Source organism: Microtus pennsylvanicus, chromosome 5, assembly GCF_037038515.1.
Source record: "Microtus pennsylvanicus isolate mMicPen1 chromosome 5, mMicPen1.hap1, whole genome shotgun sequence".
Taxonomy (NCBI): domain Eukaryota; kingdom Metazoa; phylum Chordata; class Mammalia; order Rodentia; family Cricetidae; genus Microtus; species Microtus pennsylvanicus.
The window spans coordinates 88,774,637-88,798,624 of NC_134583.1; the positions used below are offsets into that span (position 1 = coordinate 88,774,637).

General features: G+C 49.4%; 1 protein-coding gene across 1 annotated transcript; it reads left to right on the top strand.

Moving 5' to 3' along the window:
• Positions 1-12,415: 12,415 nt before the first annotated feature.
• Rela (RELA proto-oncogene, NF-kB subunit) lies at positions 12,416-23,082 on the top strand. Its single transcript, XM_075973157.1, has 11 exons — positions 12,416-12,775; positions 13,371-13,397; positions 13,489-13,640; positions 13,793-13,941; positions 14,785-14,876; positions 15,066-15,197; positions 15,850-15,954; positions 16,065-16,277; positions 20,405-20,485; positions 20,592-20,663; positions 21,764-23,082. The coding sequence occupies exons 1-11, from the start codon at positions 12,769-12,771 to the stop codon at positions 22,375-22,377; spliced, it is 1,644 nt and encodes a 547-aa protein (XP_075829272.1). The 5' UTR covers positions 12,416-12,768; the 3' UTR covers positions 22,378-23,082.
• Positions 23,083-23,988: the final 906 nt, after the last annotated feature.

Genomic DNA, 23,988 nt, shown 5'->3' on the forward strand with positions numbered 1-23,988 from the left:
CTCAGCTTGGAGCTTGTTTTCTTCTTGGCAGAACAGGCCTTTGGGCAAGGAACTGCCCATGCTTCAACCACAAAATGCACTGTGTCCAGACTGGACAAACAGGATACAAGAAAAAAGACTGCCAAACCTTACCAAGACAGGGTAAGACGGTTTTGAAAATCTTCCTGCCTCTGAAAATTGTCAGTTACTCAGGCCTTAGCCAAAGCTGGTTGCTCCAATGTTGCAAATGAGACTTTGGGTGATTGCCCAGGTAGCCATTTGTCTCCGTCATCTACTGCATATTTTGGGAGCTGCTTGATTGCACTTCCTGCTTACTCAAGTGATATTATCTCCTTTCTCAGGCTTTCAATGGGGTTAAAGATTAGGTAGTCATAGTTACTTTCCTCTTATGATTTAGCCAACCCATTTCTAATACAAGATTTAGACTCCTTAGGATAAAATAATTTTGAAATATTTAGCATATGTTTCTTGCTTAATATTGTTTATACTGGTTGTAATTCTAATATTTATACTTGATATCTGTTCTTATTGTATGTAGTTTTGTATTGGGTTTGGAACTCTCTTTTTTAGACAAAGGGAAGAGGTGATGGGGAACCTCCTTCAGCCCATGGCCTTGGAGAGGCTGGACCAGGTGGGGCGTGGCTTTGGGTACCAAAGGCCAGCGGAACTGCCCTTTTGTTCCCCCTACACTCGCCACACCTGGATGGATTCCTTTCCTGGTTCCTGTCGTCTCCTCATGATGATCCGTGAGTTCCCTTTCAATAAAGAAAAACTTTAGTATACCCTATTCGGAGCTAGTGTAGGATTATTCGATTTGTGTTCCCCGCATCTGACACTGCTGTAGGAAGTCTTACAGCCGGTGGTTACCTGCCCACTGGGGCGTGGCATGCATATGTGTGTGTGTGTGTGTGTGTGTGTGTGTGTGTGTGTGTGTAGCGCATGCGTCTGGCCTCTCTTTTCCGGCTGCGGGATTCAGTTTCTGATCTCCATTTCAGCAGAGGATTCTGATTTGTGAGTCTACCCCTAAATAAATGTCTATTTCTCAATTCTGAGCTAGTGTGGGATTTCCCACATGACACATTCTGCTTCATTCCCCCTCTGAAAACTTCTTGACTAGCCCTCAACAGTTCAAATCCCCTGAGCTCTGCTTGCCATGCTCCCACTAAACTGCTTAATCCCTTCAACTGCTTTCCTAATCCAAAATCTGCATCCCACCGACACGCAGCCTGACTTCAGGCCTGTCACAGCAACACCTCGCTCACGGGTACCAGCTTCTGTCTTGGTCACTATTCTATTGCTGCACAAAGATATAATGACCACAGCAACTCTTCTGAAGGAAGACATTTAACTGAGGTGGTGGCCTACAGTTGCAGAGGTTTAGTCCATTAGCATAATGGTGGGACATGGTGGCATACAGGCAGACATGGTGCTGCAGACAGCTGAGATTCTACATCTGGATCTGCAGGCAGCAGGAAGACAGCCACTAGGGCTTGGGCCTTTGAAACCCAAAGCCCACCCCCAACAAGGCCACACCCACTCCAGGAAGGCCACACCCTAATCCACACATCCTAATCCCTTTCAAGTAGTTCCACTCTGATGGCCAAGCTTTGAGATATATGAGCCCATGGGGCCATTTTTATTCAAACCACCACACTAACTTAAAACATTTTGTATACGTGGGGGATGGATTGGCTCAGTGGTTAAGAGCACTGGTTGCTCTTCCAGAGGTTCTGAGTTCAATTCCCAGCAATCATCTGTAATAAGATCTGGCGTCCTCTTCTGGCATGTGGGAACACATGGAGGCAGAATGTTGTATAATAATAAATAAATAAATTAATTAATTAAAAAAACTTTTTGTATACTTATGTATTTAGTGGAAAGAGAGAGAGGGAGGGGGAGAGAGAGATAGACTAGACCTAGGACCTGTAACAATATACGCAAATGTCCTATACTGAACCACACATTTCCAGGGTCTTACTACATTATCCAGACTGGCTCTGAACAATTATGTAGCCCAGGCAGCCTTGAACTTTAATCTTTCTACCTCAACCTCCCTAAGTAGCTGGAATTACAGACCTGCACCACCTTACCTGCCTGTTGTTGTTGTTTACAAAAGTGAAATGTTTAAAGTAATTGAAGGCACTAGGAATGCAGCTCAATGACAGAGCACCTGCCTAGGACATATAAGGCCTGAGTTTGACCCACAGGACCACAAAAGTAAATGCATACAGAAACAAATAATGTTGAGTTAAACTGTAGTCTGTAGTCATAAACTTGATGGACACCTGATGTACTGTAGAGTGATTCTAATTGATCTTAATAGTAAAAACCTGGAGTCAGATATCAGGGGGTGAGAGCTGAAAGATCAGAGAAGCAGAGCAGCCAGCCACTGGTTCTTACGTCTATGAAATCCTCAGACGGAATCGGGTGTCCTGTCTCTAGAAGTCCTCAGACTGAATGCAATCCAGCACTGGATCCAAATGATCCGTGTGTGTATCCTGTAATTTCTTCTCCACCAAAGTCAATTTTCTTTCAGCTTCAGCTGATAATTCTCTTGGACTATTTAGGTCTTTGTTACCATCTAAGGTTTTGAACAAATTACTCAGCTCATCATTTTTTACCCCAATAGTGGGCCATAGACAGGAAATATCTCCTAGAAATCTTTGAAAGTCATTAAGAGTCTGCAATCTATCTCTCCTAATCTATACCTTTTGGAGGCCAATTTTTTGTTATAGCCTAAATAATTAATAGAATCTCCTTTTTGTATTTTTCAGAGCAATTTGTAATTGTAAAGGCAAAATTTCGCCGGGCGGTGGTGGCGCATGCCTTTAATTCCAGCACTTGGGAGACAGAGGCAGGCGGATCTCTGTGAGTTTGAGACCAGCCTGGTCTACAGAGCTAGTTCCAGGACAGGCTCTAAAACCACAGAGAAACCCTGTCTCGAAAAACCGCAAAAAAAAAAAGGCAAAATTTCCTTTAGTTCTTCAAACATTCTTTCTAGAGTATCTATATTTGAATCAACTAGTAAAATGTCATCCATGTAATGGTAAACTATAGATTGAGAAAACTGCTTATGTATCATTTCCAATGGCTGATTTACAAAATATTGGCACAGAGTGGGGTTATTTACCATTCCTTATAGAAGGATCTTCCACTGATATTTCTAAACAGGCTGAGAATTATTATAAGTGGGCACCATGAAGGCAAATTTTTCTCTGTCTTTTTCTTGTAAAGGTATAATGAAGAAACAATCTTTTAAATCAATAACTCTAAGAGGTTATCCTTTAGGCTATAGAGAATGCAATGAATTCCAGACTGTAGAGAGTCCATTGGCTGAATCACCTTATTAACAGCTCTTAGATCTGTTACCATTCTCCATTTTCCAGATTTTTTAACAACAAATACAGGAGAAATCCAAGGGCTAGTTGATTCTTCAATATGCTGAGCATTTAGTTGCTCCTGTACCAGTTGTTCTAAAGCCTGCAGTTTCTCTGTTGTTAAAGGTCATTGCTGAATCCATACAGGTTTGTGTGGCCTTTTTTGTATAATCTAAATGGTTTATGATTGTTCTTTATAATACCTTCTGATATTTTCTCCAGAAACATATGTTAATCTATAGCTTGTTTCTGAGATTGGGGGAATGTTAATCTGAGTATTCCATTGTTTTTGTTTTTTTGTTTTTTTTTTGCTTTTTCAAGACAGGGTTTCTCTGTGGCTTTGGAGCCTGTCCTGGAACTAGCTCTGTAGACCAGGCTGGTCTCAAACTCACAGAGATCTGCCTGCCTCTGCCTTCCGAGTGCTGGGATTAAAGGCATGTGCCACCACCGCCCAGCCTGAGTATTCCATTGTTGTAACAAATCATATCCCCATAAATTTATTGCTATGTTAGATACATATAGTTTATTTTTCCTCTCTGACTTTCTGGCCCTATACATTTGACCCGTATTGTGCTCTGTTTTACTACTTGAGATAAAGTTCCAATCCCTAAAAGCTGAACATTTGCCTCTTTAGGAGGCCAATTTGGATGCCAAGATTCTGATGCAATTATCATTACATCCTCACCTGTATCTACAACACTGTCAATGACAATAGTATTTATTCATATTTTTAATTTTGGTCTTTGTCCATTTATAGAAATTTGCTAAAATATCTGCTTTATGGTTTCTCCTGAATTTTGTATTCTCTCTTCTGTAGCTGTTCTGTCATCCAGAGCAGTATGGTTTCTTACAATAGGCATTAGGTTCTTTAATTGTTCTAGGAAGGAGTTTCCTTCACGATGACAGGAAACTACTGAACCAAATTTGTTATGGGGCCTGCGAGAGGCCCCTCAAGGTGTTTCCCAACAACACAGAGTTACCTTGATTGTCCCTTGTTGATCTAAAGTCATCAGTCCAATGCCTGCCTTTGCCACACCTCTGCATAATTCAGAAGGGAGGGCCTTTCTGCTTGGATTGTGCTCAGAAAAAAACATTGATTCTGGGCCAGAGAGATGGTTCAGCAGTTAAGAGCACTGACTATTCTTCCAGAGGACCTGGTCTCAATTCCCAGCATCTACATGGCAGCTCACAACTGTCTGTAACTCCAGTTCCAGGGGAACTGACACCCATGGCAGAACACCAAGAAAAAGAAGGCCGGGCGGTGGTGGCGCACGCCTTTAATCCCAGCACCTTGGAGGCAGAGGCAGGCGGATCACTGTGAGTTTGAGGCCAGCCTGGTCTACAAAGGAAGTACCAGGATAGGCTCCAAAGCTATAGAGAAACCCTGTCTCAAAAAACCAAAAAACAAAAACAAAAAAAGAAAAAGAAAAAAAGAAAAGGATTGTTTCTAGGAATGTCCTGTTTACAATCCCATTTTAGGTGACTGTGTTTACCACAATTGAAACACTTGACACTTCTGTTTTCTTCAAACCTCTGGAAATCGGCTCTCCTAGCCAAGTACCATCATGGTCATGAGATTCAATATTGAATATCTCAGATCCAATCTTCCAAGGGTGTTGATCTTGCCTTTAATGGCCTAATTACCCTTTTGCATTGTGCACTAGTATTTTCAAAAGCCAGAGATTCAACTATTACTTGTCTAGCTTCTGAAGTTGGTATCATTCTATTTACTGTTGATGTCAATCTTTGTAAGAAATCTGTGAAGGTTTCTTTTGGGCCCTATATTAGCTTTAGTAAATGACTCAATTTTCTTTCCTACTTCTTCAGTTCTGTCCCAACCCTTCAAAGCAACTGCATGGCATAGATTGTCTTTCTACATTAGCATAATCTCCCTCTCCAAGAAGTTGGTCTTGGGAGATTTCCATACCTCTAGCCCTCCTTCATTGTTCAATGGTCTTAGCCTCATCTTTCCACCAGGTTCTCCATTGTAACTGTGGACCAGGCTCCAAGACTGCTGTAACCAAGTCTCTCTAGTCTTGAGGGATAATTCTATTACAAGCTGATCCCAAGTTTAAAATTGGCTTCACAAATGATGAATGCATGCCATGTGAGACTATCAGTTCATTGAATCTCCTTAAATCTAACATTGCCACAGGATTCCAGTAAGCACTTAAACAGCCTTGGAGATATATGTCTTCAGCAGTTGTAATTCCTCTCTCTAGATTTGAATATCTCTATGATCTGTTTTAATAAGTTTTTCTAAGGTCTGTATCTTGGCATTCATATCAGCCAACTTTTTTAGATATAAACCAAGAATTATCAACATGATAATTAACAGTCTTTCTATCCCAGTTAAGTTGATTATCCCTTCATTTAATTGATTTATTTGTTCCAATTTTTTTTTTAATTTTCTTTTTTTTTTTTTTTTTTGGTTTTTCGAGACAGGGTTTCTCTGTGGTTTTGGAGCCTGTCCTGGAACTAGCTCTTGTAGACCAGGCTGGTCTCGAACTCACAGAGATCCGCCTGCCTCTGCCTCCCGAGTGCTGGGATTAAAGGCGTGCGCCACCACCGCCCGGCTTTTTTTTTTTTAATTTTCAAGACAGGGTTTCTCTGTAGTTTTTGGTGCCTGTCTTGGAACTAGGTGTTGTAGACCAGGCTGGCCTCGAACTCACAGAGATCTGCCTGCCTCTGCCTCCTGAGTTGTTCCAATTTTAAATCATGCATTGTGTAACATACAGCGACCTAACTTTCTCCACCGTAATTGTTTTTCCCATTTTTTAACATGGGGGAAAAAAACCTCTCTCTGTGTCTCTCTCTCTCCCTCTAAACTAATTCCCCTCTTTAAGAATTTCCAATTGAAGCCGGGCGGTGGTGGCGCACACCTTTAATCCCAGCACTCGGGAGGCAGAGGCAGGTGGATCTCTGTGAGTTTGAGACCAGCCTGGTCTACAAGAGCTAGTTCCAGGACAGGCTCCAAAACCACAGAGAAACCCTGTCTCAAAAAACCAAAAAAAAAAAAAAGAATTCCCAATTGAGGCTGGGTGGTGGTGGTGGCGCATGCCCTTAATCCCAGCCCTTGGAAAGCAGAGGCAGGCAGATCTCTGTGAGTTCGAGACCAGTCTGGTCTACCAGAAGAGCTAGTTCTAGGACAGGTTCTAAAGCTACAGAGAAACCCTGGAAACCCTGTCTCGAGAAACAAAAACAAAAACAAAAAAAAAAAGAATTCAATTGGCACGTGTCTTTAATCCCAGCACTCTGAAAGCGGGGAAGGCAGATTTTTTAGTTCAAGGCCAGTCTGGTCTTGAGTGAGTTCCAGGGCAGCCAGGGTTGTTACACAGAGAAACCCTGTCTTTAAAAAAAAATAATAAAATAATAATAATAATAATACTGCTCAGGTTTCTATTGGGTTTTTTTGTTTGTTTGTTTTTTTAGTTTGTCAGCATCCCAAAAAGGAGGTCCAGGGAAAGCCCAGAACCCAGCTGGGCAGTAACTCTGATCATGGGTAACTCTGGCTTGTGCCAGTGACTGCAAAGCCACAGGCAAGCAGCATTTTTCATGAATTGCTGTTGGATGCCAGATATAAATACTACATTAAAATTTTTATTACGTGTGTGTGTGTGAATGTGTGCACATGAGCTCATTTTATAGCACATGTTTGGAGACCAGAAGATAACTGTAGGAGTTGGCTCTCTCCTTCTAACCTGTGGGGCCCAGGCAACAGACTCATCCAGGCTTGGCTGCAAGTTCTGACTGACGTATTGAGCCATCGCATTGGTCCACACTCACCCTCACTCACCTTAACGGATGAAGCAGGGGCTCAGCAGTTAAGGACAGGGATTATTCTTGCAGAGGATCCCAGGTTGGGTCCTTCCTAGCACCCACATCTGACATCTCGCAGCTCACAACTGACTGTAATTGCAGCTCTGAGGGAATCTATCATCCTCTTCTGGACTCCACAGGCGCCTGCACGCTACCCACAATTTCACACAAACATGTACTCTGTCTCGGACTGGGCAGTGGTGGTCAGGCCTTTAATCCCAGCACTCAGGAGGCAAAGGCAAGTGGATCTCTGAGTTCGAGGCCAGCCCGGTCTCTACAGAGTGAGTTCCAGGACAGCCTGGGCTACACAGAAAAACCTGTCTCAAAAACATACAGAAAACAAAACAAAACATAACAAAGACTCTGTCTCAAAAAGAATAACTAAAATAAAATAAAATAAACAATTCTCTGACTGAAGCTCTATGATTAACCAGTAGCAAAACAAAACAAAACAAAAACAAAAAACATAGCTCTCGGGTTCTTGTCTTTTATGTTTCCCATAAAAAGAATTAGGACTGGGAAAGTCATTCCAGATCTGGGCAGAAATCTTCAAATGAGTCTGGGAACATTATTTCACACCAGACATCAGGAAGCTTTCAGGCTTCTGGAGTAATGCCAGTGGGGCTGAAGAACCAACCTGAAGAGGGCTTCGCTGGCCAACAGGAACAATTTCAACTTTATTATCAACTAAAGCACAATAAATAGTTTGAACATGTGCATTCGTTAGATTTATTTCTTATTTATTTAGTGGTGGGGGAGGATGCCTGCCCAGGCATGTGGAGGTTCCGCCATGGGGTTTCTGGGGTTGAAATTTTAGCCCTAGAGAGATGGAGGGAGGAGGATCAGAAGTCCAAGGCACTGCTCACCATGGATTTAGTGGCCATTGTTCTGCTTCATCTGAATGAATGTGGAGTGTACCTACATCTAGGGCCCACCCAGAAACAAAGACTGCCTCCTATATCCCGAGTCCCGCACCGGAGTAGTCCTCAGCCCTTTGAGGGAACACCATAATCTTTGGGCTTCTGTGTTTAGCACATGGCGGTGACTTCTCTACTGCTTTCCAAGAGAAAACTACCCAAACAGCTAATGCTTCATTTTCTATTCCACGCTTCTCTGCCTTTGGGTTATCCTTTCTCCTCGCTCTCAAACTCCATTCCTTTGAAAACCGCACGTGTGGCCTGTGAGATGGCTCAGCGGGTGAAGGCTTGCCACACACACCCAGCGGCCTATCGTGCATCCCCAGAATCCACACAGCTATGGGAGGAGAAGCTGGCTCCACAGAGCTGGCCTCTGACCTGTACGCACACATACGGCATAGGCACTCAGTAATAATCAGGTGTAAATAGGTAGATAAGTAAATAAGTACTGTGTGCTGCTTGTGTGCTGGTGTGTGCTGGTGTGTGCTGGTGTGTGCTGCTTGTGTGCTGGTGTGTGCTGCTTGTGTGCTGGTGTGTGCTGCTTGTGTGCTGGTGTGTGCTGCTTGTGCGCTGGTGTGTGCTGGTGTGTGATGGTGTGTGCTGCTTGTGTGCTGGTGTGTGCTGCTTGTGTGCTGGTGTGTGCTGCTTGTGTGTGCGCTGCTTGTGTGTGTGCTGCTTGTGTGCTGGTGTGTGCTGGTGTGTGCTGCTTGTGTGTGCGCTGCTTGTGTGTGTGCTGCTTGTGCGCTGGTGTGTGCTGGTGTGTGCTGGTTTGTGCTGCTTGTGTGCTGGTGTGTGCTGCTTGTGTGCTGGTGTGTGCTGCTTGTGCGCTGGTGTGTGCTGGTGTGTGCTGCTTGTGTGCTGGTGTGTGCTGCTTGTGTGCTGCTTGTGTGTGCGCTGCTTGTGTGCTGGTGTGTGCTGCTTGTGTGTGCGCTGCTTGTGTGTGTGCTGCTTGTGTGCTGCTTGTGTGTGCGCTGCTTGTGTGTGTGCTGCTTGTGCGCTGGTGTGTGCTGGTGTGTGCTGGTTTGTGCTGCTTGTGTGCTGGTGTGTGCTGCTTGTGTGCTGGTGTGTGCTGCTTGTGTGCTGGTGTGTGCTGGTGTGTGCTGCTTGTGTGCTGGTGTGTGCTGGTGTGTGCTGGTGTGTGCTGCTTGTGTGCTGGTGTGTGCTGCTTGTGTGCTGGTGTGTGCTGCTTGTGTGCTGGTGTGTGCTGGTGTGTGCTGCTTGTGTGTGCGCTGCTTGTGTGTGCGCTGCTTGTGTGCTGGTGTGTGCTGCTTGTGTGTGCGCTGCTTGTGTGCTGGTGTGTGCTGCTTGTGTGTGTGCTGGTGTGTGCTGCTTGTGTGTGCGCTGCTTGTCTGTGTGCTGCTTGTGTGTGCGCTGCTTGTGTGTGTGCTGCTTGTGTGTGTGCTGCTTGTGTGCTGGTGTGTGCTGCTTGTGTGTGCGCTGCTTGTGTGTGTGCTGCTTGTGTGTGTGCTGCTTGTGTGTGTGCTGCTTGTGTGTGCGCTGCTTGTGTGTGCGCTGCTTGTGTGTGCGCTGCTTGTGTGTGTGCTGCTTGTGTGCTGGTGTGTGCTGCTTGTGTGTGCGCTGCTTGTGTGTGCGCTGCTTGTGTGTGTGCTGCTTGTGTGTGTGCTGCTTGTGTGTGTGCTGCTTGTGTGTGCGCTGCTTGTGTGCTGCTTGTGTGTGTGCTGCTTGTGTGTGTGCTGCTTGTGTGTGTGCTGCTTGTGTGTGCGCTGCTTGTGTGCTGCTTGTGTGTGTGCTGCTTGTGTGTGTCTCTAATCCTGGTACTCGGGAGGCCGAGGCAGGTGGAGGCTGTCAGATGTTTGAGCTGAAGGCCAGCCTTGTGTCCACAGCAAATTCCAGGCTAGTCAAGGCTACATAGTCGAGACCCTGTCTCCAAAAGTACCCCCTTTTGAGAACAGGTAGTGAGTGAACTTTAAGACTGAGGAACTTTGGCAACGTGAAAGAAACAAAAAAGGAAATAAGCAGTCTTGGTTGTGTTGGCCACGTCTGTAATCCCAGCCTGAGGCGAGAGAAATATCAGAAGTCTCAGGTCACCTTGAACCACACGTGAGTTCCGGGCCTTCCCGAGGTTCAGTGCAGGACCCCATTTCACAAAACAAAACAGGCTGAGCTGGCTCAGAGGATTAGAAAGTCACTGGGCAGTAGTGGTAAAAGCTTTTTTTTTTTTTTTTTTTGGTTTTTCGAGACAGGGTTTCTCTGTGGCTTTGGAGCCTGTCCTGGAACTAGCTCTTGTAGACCAGGTTGGCCTCAAACTTACAGAGATCCGCCTGCCTCTTCCTCCCAAGTCCACCACCGCCTGGCTTGGTAAAAGCCTTTAATCCCAGCACTCAGCAGGCAGAAGTAAGTCAACCTCTGTGAGTTCCAGGACAGCCAAGGCTACATGGAGAAACCTTGTCTCGAAACCAACCCCCCTCACCCCCCAAGAAAAAGAAAAAAAGAAAAGCCTTCCACTGAACCTGATGGTCTTTTTGATCCCCAGCACCCACATGATGAAAAGAAAGAATTGAACTGACTGTGGCCTCCACGTGACTGTAGTATCCTCCTACACAGACGTGGATATGTGGATGGCCTCCACGTGGCTGTAGTATGCGCCTACATAGACAGGGATATTAAAACTGAGAAATCTGCATGGGAGGAGCCTGAACTCAAAAGATTATAAAAGAAATAGACAATGAAGGCATAATTGTGGAAATGAGTGTCCTATATGTTCCCTTCGTTTTCTTGACTTTTTCTGGAGTGTTGGATGGAAACCAGGGTCCCCTGCAGGCTAGGCGAGCAAGGTGCTGTAGCCCTGAACTGTACTCCTGGGCCTCTTCCCCTTTCGAGACATAGTTTCACTGTGTAGCCCTGGCTGGTCCAGAACTCCCTATGTAAACAAAGCTCCTTTCCTTTTCTTTCTTTCTTTTGAGACAGGGTCTCTGCAGTCCTTGCCAAACTAGACTACACTGACCTAGATAGAGCTCGGAGATCCTCCTGCCTCTGCCTCCAGAGTGCTGGGATTAAAGGTCTGTGCTACCAAGCCCAATTTAGATTTCTTTTTAATTATGTATATATGTGCATCTGTGTGTGGGTGTGTGTACATGTGAATACAGTTTCTCTCGAGTACAGAAAAGGGTGTGGGGTCTCCCAAAGCTGGAGTTACAGTTGCGAGTTGCTCCAGGTGGATGCTGATTACTGAACTCCGGTCCTCTGTAAGAGCAGTATGGACTCTTAACTACTGGGCCATCTCTCTTGCTTGTAGGCATCTTTTTTCAGAGTGGTCAGGATGTGATGTAGCTCTTCTGTGGCTCTACTGAGTTGCCACCCCAGCCCTTACTTTTCTGTAACTACACTGTATCCGTTTTTTTACTTAAGCTATGTGTCAATTTTTCAGAGCGATGCATGCAAGGATCAATGGTGACTGTGTGCCACTAATCAGAAGTCAGAATTCATCCTGTCGCCTTGAAGTCCACCCCCGCAAACAGTAAACTGCCTTTTCTAATCTTCGCCAAGTGAGAAACTGAAATGAGTGGGAGGGGCGGTAACTATTTTCACTTTTGTCTTCCTGTTTTTTTCAGAGCCTGGGAAAGCATCTCAGAATTTCCAATCTTTTCCAATTCCCACATGATTTCCTAATTTAGAATGAATTCAGAGAAAATAAGTCTTTCTCCATGTGCTGAAGCCTCATTCTGGCACCGGGGGAGCAACCTGAGGTGCAGAGTACTCCAGCCCGGGTCCCCACACTCACCCAGCACACTGCAAAAGCCTTCATCACCTGAGCCTGGGCCCAAGAGGGAAGCCTTCGGGCCACGCACAAGAAAGGTGTGACCCTGGCTAGTTCTGGAGATCCCTAAGGGTCCAAACCTTATCTCCGGCACCTATCTGCAGAAGCCCTGCGGTTTGACCCCGGGCGTCTTCCAGCAGTCACTGTTTAGATAGGCACAGGTGTCCGGCCCTCAGTGTTACTCCCACCCCACGGCCTCAGTCGCTCCTTGGAGAAGCAGGCTCTGCGGAGCATGGGCTCCCCGATTCCTGCGCGCAGATGGATCTAGGTTGGGGAGCATATGGCCTACAACGCGCCGTGGTCCCCAGAAGGCCTGGCACGGTTAGGAAAGCGTGTGGGATTCAGTCACCGGCCTCGGCTGGCGCAGCAGGCCTGGGCCTTTCCCTGCGCACGGCGAACGGCCGCAGCCTGCCAGAAACCCTGGCTCTGCTCCAGACCCGGCCTGGGTGACATCACCAAACTCCTGCGATGAGAGCGGGGCGGGGAACAGAACCCGAAATCCCCTAAAAACAGAGTGAGTAATCGTGGGCCCGCCCTCCAGGCGGGGCCGGGACCCCGAGGGAGCAGCGCCGCGCAGCCCCGGGAGCGGCCTTGCAGCCGGGCGGGCCTCGGGACGAACAGCCTTGGCGCCCTCCGGTCGCGCCCCCGGTGTCCCCGCCTGAGCGCCGCACACCTTCCGTGCCCTGCGAGAGCGGCACACCTGCTCCGGGCCCCCACGCGCGTCGGTGGCGGCGGCGCAGCGCGCAGGCGCGGCCGGATTCCGGGCAGTGACGCGACGGCGGGAGCGCGCCGCGCATTTCCGCCTCTGGCGAATGGCTTCGCTTTAGCGCGCCGCGGGCTCAGCTGCGACCCCGGCCCCGCCCCCGGGACCCCGGCCATGGACGGTGAGGCGGCCCTCAGGCCCCGCGAGTTGGCTGCCCTCGAGCCCCGGGGCCCGCGGCGGGAGCCCCCCCCCCCCGCGCCGTCTTCCTCCCCTTTCTGCGCCGCGGGGTGCTGCGCAGGGAGTCGCAGGCCGGATGGTGGCACGGGGCGGGGCGGGCTGCGAGGGGTCTGACTCAGTTGCCCCTCTCTGTGGAGGGCGCTTTGACTCAGTGTCCTTCCTGGGTGGGAGTGCGGGTGACCTTTGACTCAGTTTCCTCTGCGGCCCTCATCCGTGTCGCTGCGATTGGTTCTGGCTTCCTTTCCTTGTAAGGGAGAAAGTATCCGACTCAGTTTCCCCTGTAGAAGAGGGGGGGGGGGGTGTGATATCCTTCCTCAGTGTTCCTTGAAAGTAGGCACTGACTCAGTTTCCCCGGGTAGAGGAACGCCTCTATGCGCCCTTTCTCTAGTGGAGAGATGCTGCTGCCTTCTTTGCCCTGCCTCTTTCAGGGCAGGTTGTGGGATCTTGGCTCGGTTTCCTTGGGAGGGAGCTTGGCTGTCATGCCTTTCCTGGTGAGGATGGGCAACAGAGCTTCCTGACAATGTGTCTTAACTTTGCAGATTTGTTCCCCCTCATCTTCCCCTCGGGTAAGTGGACCGTCGTTCCTCAGTGGGTAGGGACTGTCCTGGAGTAGGGGTCACGGGGGCAGCACCCAATGACTGGTTGTGTCACCCACAGAGCCAACCCAGGCTTCTGGGCCCTATGTGGAGATCATCGAGCAGCCCAAGCAGCGGGGCATGCGCTTTCGCTACAAGTGCGAGGGTCGCTCAGCAGGCAGTATCCCTGGTGAGAGAAGCACAGACACCACCAAGACGCACCCCACCATCAAGGTAGGCACCAGCCCCCAGGGCCCGGAGCTGGAGACTGATGTGGGGGAAGGCACCGTGGAGCCCCAGCAGACTTGCCTCCTTGCCACCGTGCCCGGCGTCTAGGAGCCAGGTTTGGCATTGCTGGCTTCTAGAGTACTCTGTACTTTGGACAGATCAATGGCTACACGGGACCAGGAACAGTTCGCATCTCCCTGGTCACCAAGGACCCACCTCATCGGCCGCATCCGCATGAACTTGTGGGGAAGGACTGCCGGGATGGCTTCTACGAGGCCGAGCTCTGCCCAGACCGCTGCATCCACAGGTGAGACCTGTACAGGTCAGGGCTGGGGTGAAGTCAGGATAGGAGGCTGGTGGGAGCAGGCTTGGGGCCAGGCAGCTGTTACAATGTTACCACTTTCTAGACACAGGCAGAATTCTGAGCCCTTGCTCTGTTCCTTGCTCTGCCAGCAGGACCTCCTTTTTCTTAAATCTTTTAACAGACAGGAACTCTATGGGATAAGGACGAACTTATCACCTTGGAGCCACAGACCTTTGTGGCTGGACCGGCCAGTCCCTGAGTGTCTCTCATTATAAGAAAGATACCACAACGGACTCTCCTGGAGCTTAAATACCAGGCGATAAATAATTGTACGGATAGACACTGCTAGAGAAGAATAATTTCTATGAGGAAAAGAAAACACAGTAATAAATTGGAAGGAGGAGTCTGGCCTCCTTACTTGGAGTCAGAGTCTCATAGCCCAAGCTGGCCTTGAACTCGTTAGGTTTAACCTGCCTCTTCCTCTCAACCCCAAGGATAACAGGCATGTACCACCATGTCATGACTTTGGGTTGGAAGGTTACAAAAGGCCTCTCTGCTAAAATGGTGAGAAAACCAGACAAGTCCAAAAGAACATTCCATGCACAAGAAGGAATAGGTTTAGTGTGCTTAGGAATGGGGAAAGACGCCCCCTGTGGCTGAGGTAGGACAGTGGCTTGGCTCGCATGGGCTGGGTCCCACAGAAACTTGCGAGTGGGTACGAGTGGGTTTCACTGAAGCACAATGGTAAGGCGATAGAGGCTGTGAGGCCTAGATCTGTGACTTGGGAGTGGGAAGGGAGAATGGGGCTTTGCTGCAGACAGAAAACTGATACCTGAGACACCATAGCTTCCAGAACCTGGGGATCCAGTGTGTGAAGAAGCGAGACCTGGAGCAAGCCATCAGCCAGCGCATCCAGACCAACAATAACCCCTTTCAAGGTAGGAGCAAAGCAACTCCATCACCTTCCCTGCACCTCCCTCGTCTCCCTCCATGGCCAGGCAGACAGGATGAGTGGAATCTTGCTGCCAGTTTGGTACACATCCATTTTACCATTGAGAATCAGGCCTAGAGAGGGCTTGTCTTCCCGGTACAGCAGAGTTCGTGACTCCCACCTGTTTTTCTGACAGTTCCCATGGAGGACCAGCGTGGGGACTATGACCTGAATGCCGTGCGCCTCTGCTTCCAGGTGACAGTGCGGGACCCATCAGGCAGGCCACTCCGCCTGACTCCTGTCCTCTCTCATCCTATCTTTGATAACCGTGAGTGGCCAGCTCCAGTAAAGGGAAGGGAGGGCCTGGGAAGAGAGAGCGGGCTGGCGTGGGTGTGGCCTGCGAGAAGAGTTCGACTTCCTTTAGTCCAGTTGTGCTGGCAGGGGACAGGGCAGAGCAGACCCAGAGCCTCCCTCAGTTGGAGCCTGCTGGGAAGTGGCTGTTGTCCACATCTGTGCTGAGATGCTGGCCTGCCAGGACTCTGTGCAGGAGTTTAGGAAGCAAACTCCCAGGAACTGAGATAATGCAACAATAGCATCTCACAGGAAGCTCTCTGATTACCTGGGCTGACATTGATGGATTGCAGTCTTAACAGGCGTTAGGGTAATTGAAAATAAAAGGGCTTTAGAGTCCCCCAAGGACCGGAAACCAGTATAAACTGGAGTGAGGAGGGAAGGACTCCTTGCCAACGTAGAGATGAAGCAAAAGCTGACAGTGTAAGGTCAGATTGTCTCTCGAACTGCGGACGCAGCAGGAGGCAGTTTCTGAATTGGTTGGGTGGAGAGCGGATGGGAACCGTCTGCAGAAGGGTGGTCAGCACACTGTGGGAGACGACATAGGATGGCTGGGCATGACTGTGACATCTATGGGGTACCGTGGAGACCTCTCAGGGTTCAGGGTTTTCTCCTTGTCACACCCTCAGGCGCCCCCAACACTGCTGAGCTCAAGATCTGCAGAGTAAACCGAAACTCTGGGAGCTGCCTTGGTGGCGATGAGATCTTCCTGCTGTGTGACAAGGTGCAGAAAGGTACACGCTGGGCTCTCTGCACCAGAGGGGAGGGGTGATGATGCCAGGGACCTCAGTGGCTTCAGGGGAAGCAGGGACATCCTAACCCACGCTGCTGCTGTCTCCTGCAGAAGACATTGAGGTGTATTTCACCGGACCAGGCTGGGAGGCCCGAGGCTCCTTTTCTCAAGCTGATGTGCACCGGCAAGTGGCCATTGTGTTCCGGACTCCTCCATACGCTGACCCCAGCCTGCAGGCTCCTGTGCGTGTCTCCATGCAGCTTCGGCGGCCTTCTGATCGGGAGCTCAGTGAGCCCATGGAGTTCCAGTACTTACCAGACACAGGTGTGAAGCTAGGGAGGGTAGTACTAAGGTTTCTGCACTCCGGCTGGGAAAAAGACCAGGACAGCACTTAGGATTTTTCAGAGGGGGAGAGGGGGTGGAGCTTGAGATAAGGTCTCTCTGTGTAGCTCTGGCTGTCCTGGAACTCACTCTGTAGACCGGGCTGGCTTTGAACTCACGGGGATGTGTCTACCTCTGCCTCTCGAGCGCGCCACTACTGCCCAGCTAACACTAGGATTTATATATACTGTACTCATTGCACATAATATTTCTGTTAAAGACAGACCACATGTACCATGGTGATCACATAAGACCACATTATCTAGCCAAGCAGTAGTGGCTTACACCTTTAATTCCAGCTCTTGAAATGAATCTCTGTGAGTTTGAGGTCAGCCTAGTTTGTAAAGCTAGTTCCAAGACAGCCAAGGCTAGACAGAGAAACCCTGTCTCGGGGGTGGGGGTGGGGTGGGGAGGACTACACTGTCTAATGACATAGATGTCTTGGTTTGTGTAAGTATACTTTAAAATGCTCATACTGAGCTGGGGCCCCAGCACGCATGTGTAACCCTTGTGCGGTGGTGTGGAGACAGACGGTGTAGAGCTACTTGTCCGGCCAGCCTTGCTGGATCAAGGTGCTCCAGAGGCAGCAGGATGTCCTGTCTCAAAAATAAAGTGGACTGGACATGGCAGCGCACACCTTTAATTCCAGCACTTGGTAGACAAAGACTTGCAGATCTCTGTGAGTTCAAGGCCACCTGATCTTCATAACAAGTTCCAGGCCAGCCAGGGCTATATAGTGAGATCTTGTCTCAAATAAATAAATAAGGTAGGTGGGGCTGAAGAGGTGGCTCAGTGGTTCAGAGCACATGCTGTTCTTCCCAAGAACCCAGGCTTCATTCCCAGTAGCCATGGTGACTCATAGCCATCCCTGTCTACTTCCAGGGGACCTGACATCTTCTTTGCACGCGGTGCACACACATACAAGCAGTCAGACAGGAAATGCACATAAGTAAGTCTTAAAAAATATGGTGAAGAGTGGTAGAGGAAGACAGCCAGTATTGAGCCTTGGCCTTGACATGCTTATGCACACATCTGCAGACACATACATGAACATGTACATGAACATGCACCACACACACACAAATGGTAATAATAAAATAGAAGTTCATACAATGACAAATTTGCCAAACAACATGTCTTAAGATGTATTCCCATTCTTAAGCAACATATAATTATAGTCAGAATCCATTTCATATTTAACAGTGACACCCAACTTATTTAGCTCTGTCTATTTTGTCTGCCCTCGCTGTGAGCATTTCCTTAAATGACTTTGCTTTAATCTCTCATCGCCTTCTGAGGGGAAATATTTAACTGAACTCACTAGCAGTAGAGGCACTAGGTGCACCTGAACCAAGGTCACTTGGCTTTGTGGATTTTGTCACTGCCATATAACCCAGCTTCATTGTGCACAATCAGGGCCCATGCCATGTACTGTACATTAAAGAGAGAGAGAGAGAAAGGAGCTGGAGAGATGGCTCAGTGGTTAAGAGCACTGGCTACTCTTGCAGTGAACCCAGGTTTCTAATTTTGGCACATATATGGAAGCCCACAACCATGTAATCCAGTCCCAGGGCTTCCAAGGGCACCAGGCATGCACACGGTGCACAGACATACATGCTGACAAGACACCATGCACATAAATAACTAAATTTTGGGGGGAAGACTTTTTTGGGATAGGATTTCTCTGTGTGGCTCTAGCTGTCCTGGACCTCGCTCTTAGAGACCAGGTTGGCCTCCAACTCACAGAGATCCACCTGCCTCTGCCTCCCGAGTGCTGGGATCAAAGGTGCGCGCGACCACCACCTGGCCCCACCTATCTCTTAAACCAGGTGTAGTGCTACTTGTGGCATTTGTGATGGGTCCCAGCACTGGGGCGGTGGAGGCAGGAGGAACAGAAGTTCAAGGTCATCTGTAAAGACTTGGTGAGTTTGAGGCCAGCCAAAGTTATGGAGCTCTTGTCTCAGAGAGAGAGAGAGAGAGAGAGAGAGAGAGAGAGAGAGAGAGAGAGAGAGAGAGCGAGAGCTGACAAGAGGCTCTGGGTAAAAACACCTGCCACCAAGCCTGATGACCTGACTTTGATCCACATGATTAGAGGAGATAATTGACTCCTGCAAGTTGTCCTCTGACTTCACTCTTGCTGTGATCGCGTGTGAGTGCACATGCTAAATGTATTAAATTAGTTGTTTGTTTGTTTCAAGACAGGGTTTCTCTGTGTAGCCCTGGCTGTCCTAGAACTCACTCTGTAGATCAGGCTGGCCTCAAACTCACAGAGATCTACCTGCCTCTATCTCTTAAGTGCTGGGATTAAAGACATTCACTGCCACCACCCAGCCAAATTTTTTTAACTTTTTTTAAAGATTTATATATGTATTTTATGTATGTGAATGCTCTATTTGTATGTATGTATGTATGACAGAAGAGGGCATTAGATCCCATTACAGATGGTTATGAGCTACCATGTGGTTGCTGGGAATTGAACTCAGGACCTCTGGAAGAGCAGCCAGTGCTCCTAACCATTGAGCCATTTCCCCAGTCTCCATAAATTAGTTTTTAAAAATCAGAGACTGATGGGCAGTGGTGATGCATGCATTTAACCCCAGAACTTGGGAGGCAGAAGCTGGCAGATCTCTTTAGTTTGAGGTTAACCTGGTCTTCAGAGCAAATTCCAGGGCAGCCAGGGATACACAAAGAAACCCTGTCTTGGGTGAGGGAAAAAAAAGCTGAGGCTGGGAGGCCATTTTGGAAGGCAGTGCACTGGTTCAGGAAAGGTGATGGAGGGTGTCTTGCAGAGGTGGAAGAGCACATCCCCGTCCCTATCTACCCAGGTCACGCTGCAACCCCTGGCCTTTGTGCCAATGGCACTCACCACGCAGCCTCACCTCAGGGTGTGTGTTGCTCTGGCCTCTGCTTGGAGTGCTTAGCTGTTGAGCACTCATGACTCTCACCACCTGTCTCCTGTGACCACCTCTAGTCAGATCTCCCGGTGTCACTGCCCCGGCATGTCTGTACCCTGTTCATGTGTGCAGGCGTCCTTGGTATGTCCAGCTCTTTGTCTTGTTTTGAAGACAGTGCAGTCCTGTCTGCTTGGAACTTGCTGTGTAGACAAGGCTAGCCAGCCTCCGAATACATGTGCCCCACTCCTGGCAGCACTTCCTTCTGCAGTATTTCTTTGCGTGTGTATGCACATGCGTGCAGGTAGAACTCAAAGAACAACTTGCCAGGGTCGGTTTTCAGTTTCCTCTTTCCACCATGGCTGTTCTGGAGACGGAACTCACCTTTATCTGTTGAGCCATCTTACTAGCCCAAAGATTGGACATGGGGTCCTGGCACTTTTTAAGGTCACGTTTTTGAGGATTAAACCGCTTTGTTTACCCATCTCAGTGGCCAGGAGGAAAGGCAGAAGAGTGGGTGCTTGGCAAGTTGTGTTGTTAGTACTGGGGAACTGAACGAAGCCGTGATGTTCAGGGTAATTCCAGTTTCCAGTCTGGGTGCCAGGACAGACAGTGGGAGAGACAGAGATAAGACGTGGTGACGTTCCCTTTGAAGAAATGAGGCCAAGGTGCTCTGTCTAGTCTGAGAGCGCCAAACCTGAGCCGAATGTGGCGTGTGAGATTCGCCTGCGGTGCTTGGTGCAGTGTTGCCCTCTGAGCCTAGGCACATGCTCAGGGGACAGTTGAGCTACAGGTGCTTGTCCCTCTGAGCAGGGCTCCTTTCCTTAGCATCACCCAGGGGTCAAGATTCAGCCAACAAGGCTGGTTGTGGTGATGCAGGCCTCTAATCCAGCACTTTGGAGGTAAAGGCAGGTGAATATTGGTGAGCTTGCCGTCAGCCTGGTCTACAGAGTGAGTTCCAGGACAGCCAGGGCTACATGATGAGTCTGTCTCAACAAAGCAGAGAGAAGGGGGACGAGTCATTCAGACCCTTCTCAGAAAGTCAGCATCCCTTTTTAACTGTTGGGAGACTAGGTCTTAGGAAAATACGACCCCACTGCCTTCCTGAAGGGCTGGCTCCTGGGAGAAGTGGAGCCCAGCTAAGAAGAGTAAACCATACCATCCATATTGCTTTCCCAGATGATCGCCACCGGATTGAAGAGAAACGCAAAAGGACCTATGAGACCTTCAAGAGCATCATGAAGAAGAGTCCCTTCAATGGTAAGCTGGGGAGAACCCAAGTGGAAGGAGAGAACATCTAGGCCAAGCTCTAGACATCAGTGAGGACACCCAGAGTCTTAAAGCTGACCTAGATTTTGTTCTGTAGGGCCTACTGAACCCCGGCCTCCACCACGGCGTATTGCTGTGCCTTCTCGAAGCTCAGCTGTCCCCAAGCCAGGTAAAGAATCCCTTTGTCCTACTTAAATGAGGGTCACATTTGTTCAAACTGAAGTTGCAATATTGTCTGGAAGGGGACTGAGCAGACATTGGTCTCATCTGCAGAGTTCTGAAGCCTACCCTCCCTGGGGCCCATGCTTCTCAGCGGTGTGGCATGGGACTCTGTCAGGGTCATCCAGGGAGCAGTGCAGGTGGGGATTCTTGGGCTCCGCACAGACTGATAAACTTGAGGCTTTGAAAGTGTGGCCCAGTAACCAGCAATCTCCTGAGGGTGTTAATGCCATACAAGTCTGCAGCCATAATCCAGCTAAACTCTGAGCTAGGCCCAGACCTCGTGCTGGCAGCCTGCAGTGCCAGCTACTCAGGAGAGGGTAGCAGGAGGGTCAGGGTCCAGGTCCAAGGCCATCCTGGACTACAGGGTTAAGTTCAAGGCCAGCTCAGAGAACCCTGTTTCTAGTTAGAAAGGAAGAGCAGGGGTAGGTAGAGTGCTGGCCTGGCATGTGCGAGGCCCTGGGTCGGTGCCCGGTGCCAAGGGGCTGAACAAACCCTGGCTTGGATACCTCGAGACACAGACATTGGAAATGGATAGCCCATGCCCTTGGCTCTTGATTGGATTTAGAAAGAAGGAATCACCTCAAAGTAGTAAGTTATGGGGCGGGAGAGATGGCTCAGTGCTTAAGAGAACTGGCTGCCTTGTGGAGGACTTGGGTTCTGTTCTCAGCACTCATGTGGTAGCTCACAGCTGTCTGCCACTGCAGATCTAGGGCATCCACTGCCCCTTCTGGTCTGTGAGGGTGCCACGTTCATGGAGTGCACATACATAAAAGCAGGAAAAACACTCACTCACACAGTCCCTCAGTTGGTTTTGCAACTGTAATGTGAGGAGAACTTTAAAAGGTCAGTGGTGAGAGCTTTGCGAACTCCAGTAGCCAGAGAACTCCTCAGTGTAGCCCTTGGAAGTGGACCCCACAGGCCAGGACAGCTTTTGATTCCCTAGAAAGGAACTGAGTCTAAGCATTCAGGATAGGGGCTGAGTGGTGGAGGATGGGTATGTATGTCTTCAGTGCTTTTTCTGACTTTTCCTCTGTCTTTCTCCTCCAGCCCCCCAGCCGTACCCCTTTCCAACATCCCTCAGCACCATCAACTTTGATGAGTTTTCCCCCATGGTGTTACCATCTGGGCAGATCTCCAATCAGGCCTTGGCACCATCCTCTGCCCCAGTCCTGACCCAGACCTTGGTCTCCTCCTCTGCCATGGTACCAGCTCTGGCTCAGCCCCCAGCCCCTGTCTCAGTTCTAGCCCCAGGTCCTTCCCAAGCCCTGGCCCCACCCATTCCAAAGAGCACCCAGGCCGGGGAAGGCACACTGTCCGAAGCCCTGCTACACCTGCAGTTCGATGCTGATGAGGACTTGGGGGCCTTGCTTGGCAACAGCACAGACCCGGGTGTTTTCTCAGACCTGGCATCTGTCGACAACTCAGAATTCCAGCAGCTCCTGAACCAGGGCGTGTCCATGTCTCACCCCACAGCTGAGCCCATGCTGATGGAGTACCCTGAAGCTATAACTCGGCTAGTGACAGGTTCCCAGAGGCCCCCTGACCCAGCTCCCACACCCCTGGGGACCTCAGGGCTTCCCAATGGCCTCTCGGGGGATGAAGACTTCTCCTCTATTGCGGACGTGGACTTCTCAGCTCTTCTGAGTCAGATCAGCTCCTAAGGGGCTGGCGTTGGCCCTGCTCAGAGCACCAGGTTTCAGGGTATTGAAGCCTTCCCAAAGCACTTACAGATTCTGGGGAGCGTGCTCCAACTGCCCCCAACTTCTTTGGGTAATATCTTCTAGGGGTGGCAACTTTATTCTTTTATTGGCAGTATCTCACTCTCTCTTTATGGAGGTGCTTAAGCAGAAGCATTAACTTCTCTGGATGGAGCTGGGGGACTGAGTCTTCTCCGCTCTTGGTAGGGAGCCCTGGAACCCCTCCCATCCTCCAGTTCTAGCACTCTCCCAGAGAGGGGCATGCTGGAGCTGTGGCCTTATTATCAAGTGTCTTCCTCAACATGGATTCCTGTACACGTTGATCCAAAGCAAAGCTCCTAATAGCAGCCCCTGTGGGGTGCTGCCTGACACCAGCACATGAGGGGCCGTTTTTCTCTCCTGGGTGCTCCTGCCCCACCAGCTCTTTCCATGCTGAGCTGTGGCTGAGGGGAACAGGTGGGATAGCGCTGGCCACCTTCAGGATCCTGAGGGAGTTTGGTCTGAGACATCCCTGCTCCCCCTTTTCTCAAGTGCCTTAATAGCAGGGCAAATTGTGTGGAGTCAGGAGGGCCGGCTAGAGCTCAGCCACAAGACAGCCTTCACTGAGAAAGCTATTGGACTCTTGCTCTTTCTAGCTCTGAACTAATAAATGTGTTACCATGCTGGCAAGAGAGTCGCTGTCTTTCAGCAAACACTGAGCGCACTCTGCTGATCATTTCAGGGTGGGTGTTGGGGAAATGATCAAGTGACTTTGGACTGTTATTTTGAGGCCTGGGACCTGGGGATGCCCCCTGAAAACCTTGGATTCCATCTGGTAGATGTAAGGGCAACTAGGGCAGGGCTCCCACTGCAAAAAGTCCCAGCAGGAGCCAGGAGCTGTGGATGGAGTCCCAGTGATGGAGATCCCTCACATTCCAGGTCAGCAGAGATACAGCCTGGCAAGGGAGGTGTCCTGAGACTATCCTGGGAATGATGAAGAACCCAGCACAAGGCCAGCCTGGTCTACGAGAGCTAGTTCCAGGACAGGCTCCAAAGCTACAGAGAAGCCCTGTCTCGAAAAACAAAAACACACACACAAAAAAAGGACCCAGCACTTGGGAGGTTGAGGCAAGAACTCTGCCTGAAACAAAACAGACACTTCGCACCCTGGTGAACCGTTCAAGGTCATCGTGAGGACTTTGAGTTACCCGCCCGCGGGTAACTTGCTCACTCCGCCCCTAACCCTCCCCATTCTCCACCCCCGCAGAAAGCCCGGCTTGTTTGTGGTGCGCGCCTTTGATCACATCTTGCCAGAGGCAAAGGCAGGAAGGTATGTGAGTTCAAAACCAGCAATGGCTACACAGAGAGACCCTATTTCAAAATAACAAAAACCCAAAGCCTATACCAGTACTTTTGATACCATGTCCCAGGAGGATCTCTAGAACCTTAGCCCACAGCCTTAGAAACCTAAACAAAGGCCAGGGGAAGGCTCACGTGCTAAAGCGGGTTATACTTCCGGTTTCGTTTTGCGCACGCGTAGCAGCTATTGAATGGTACGGGCTTGAGGGCCAGTCTTTTGGACGCGCACGCGCTGTG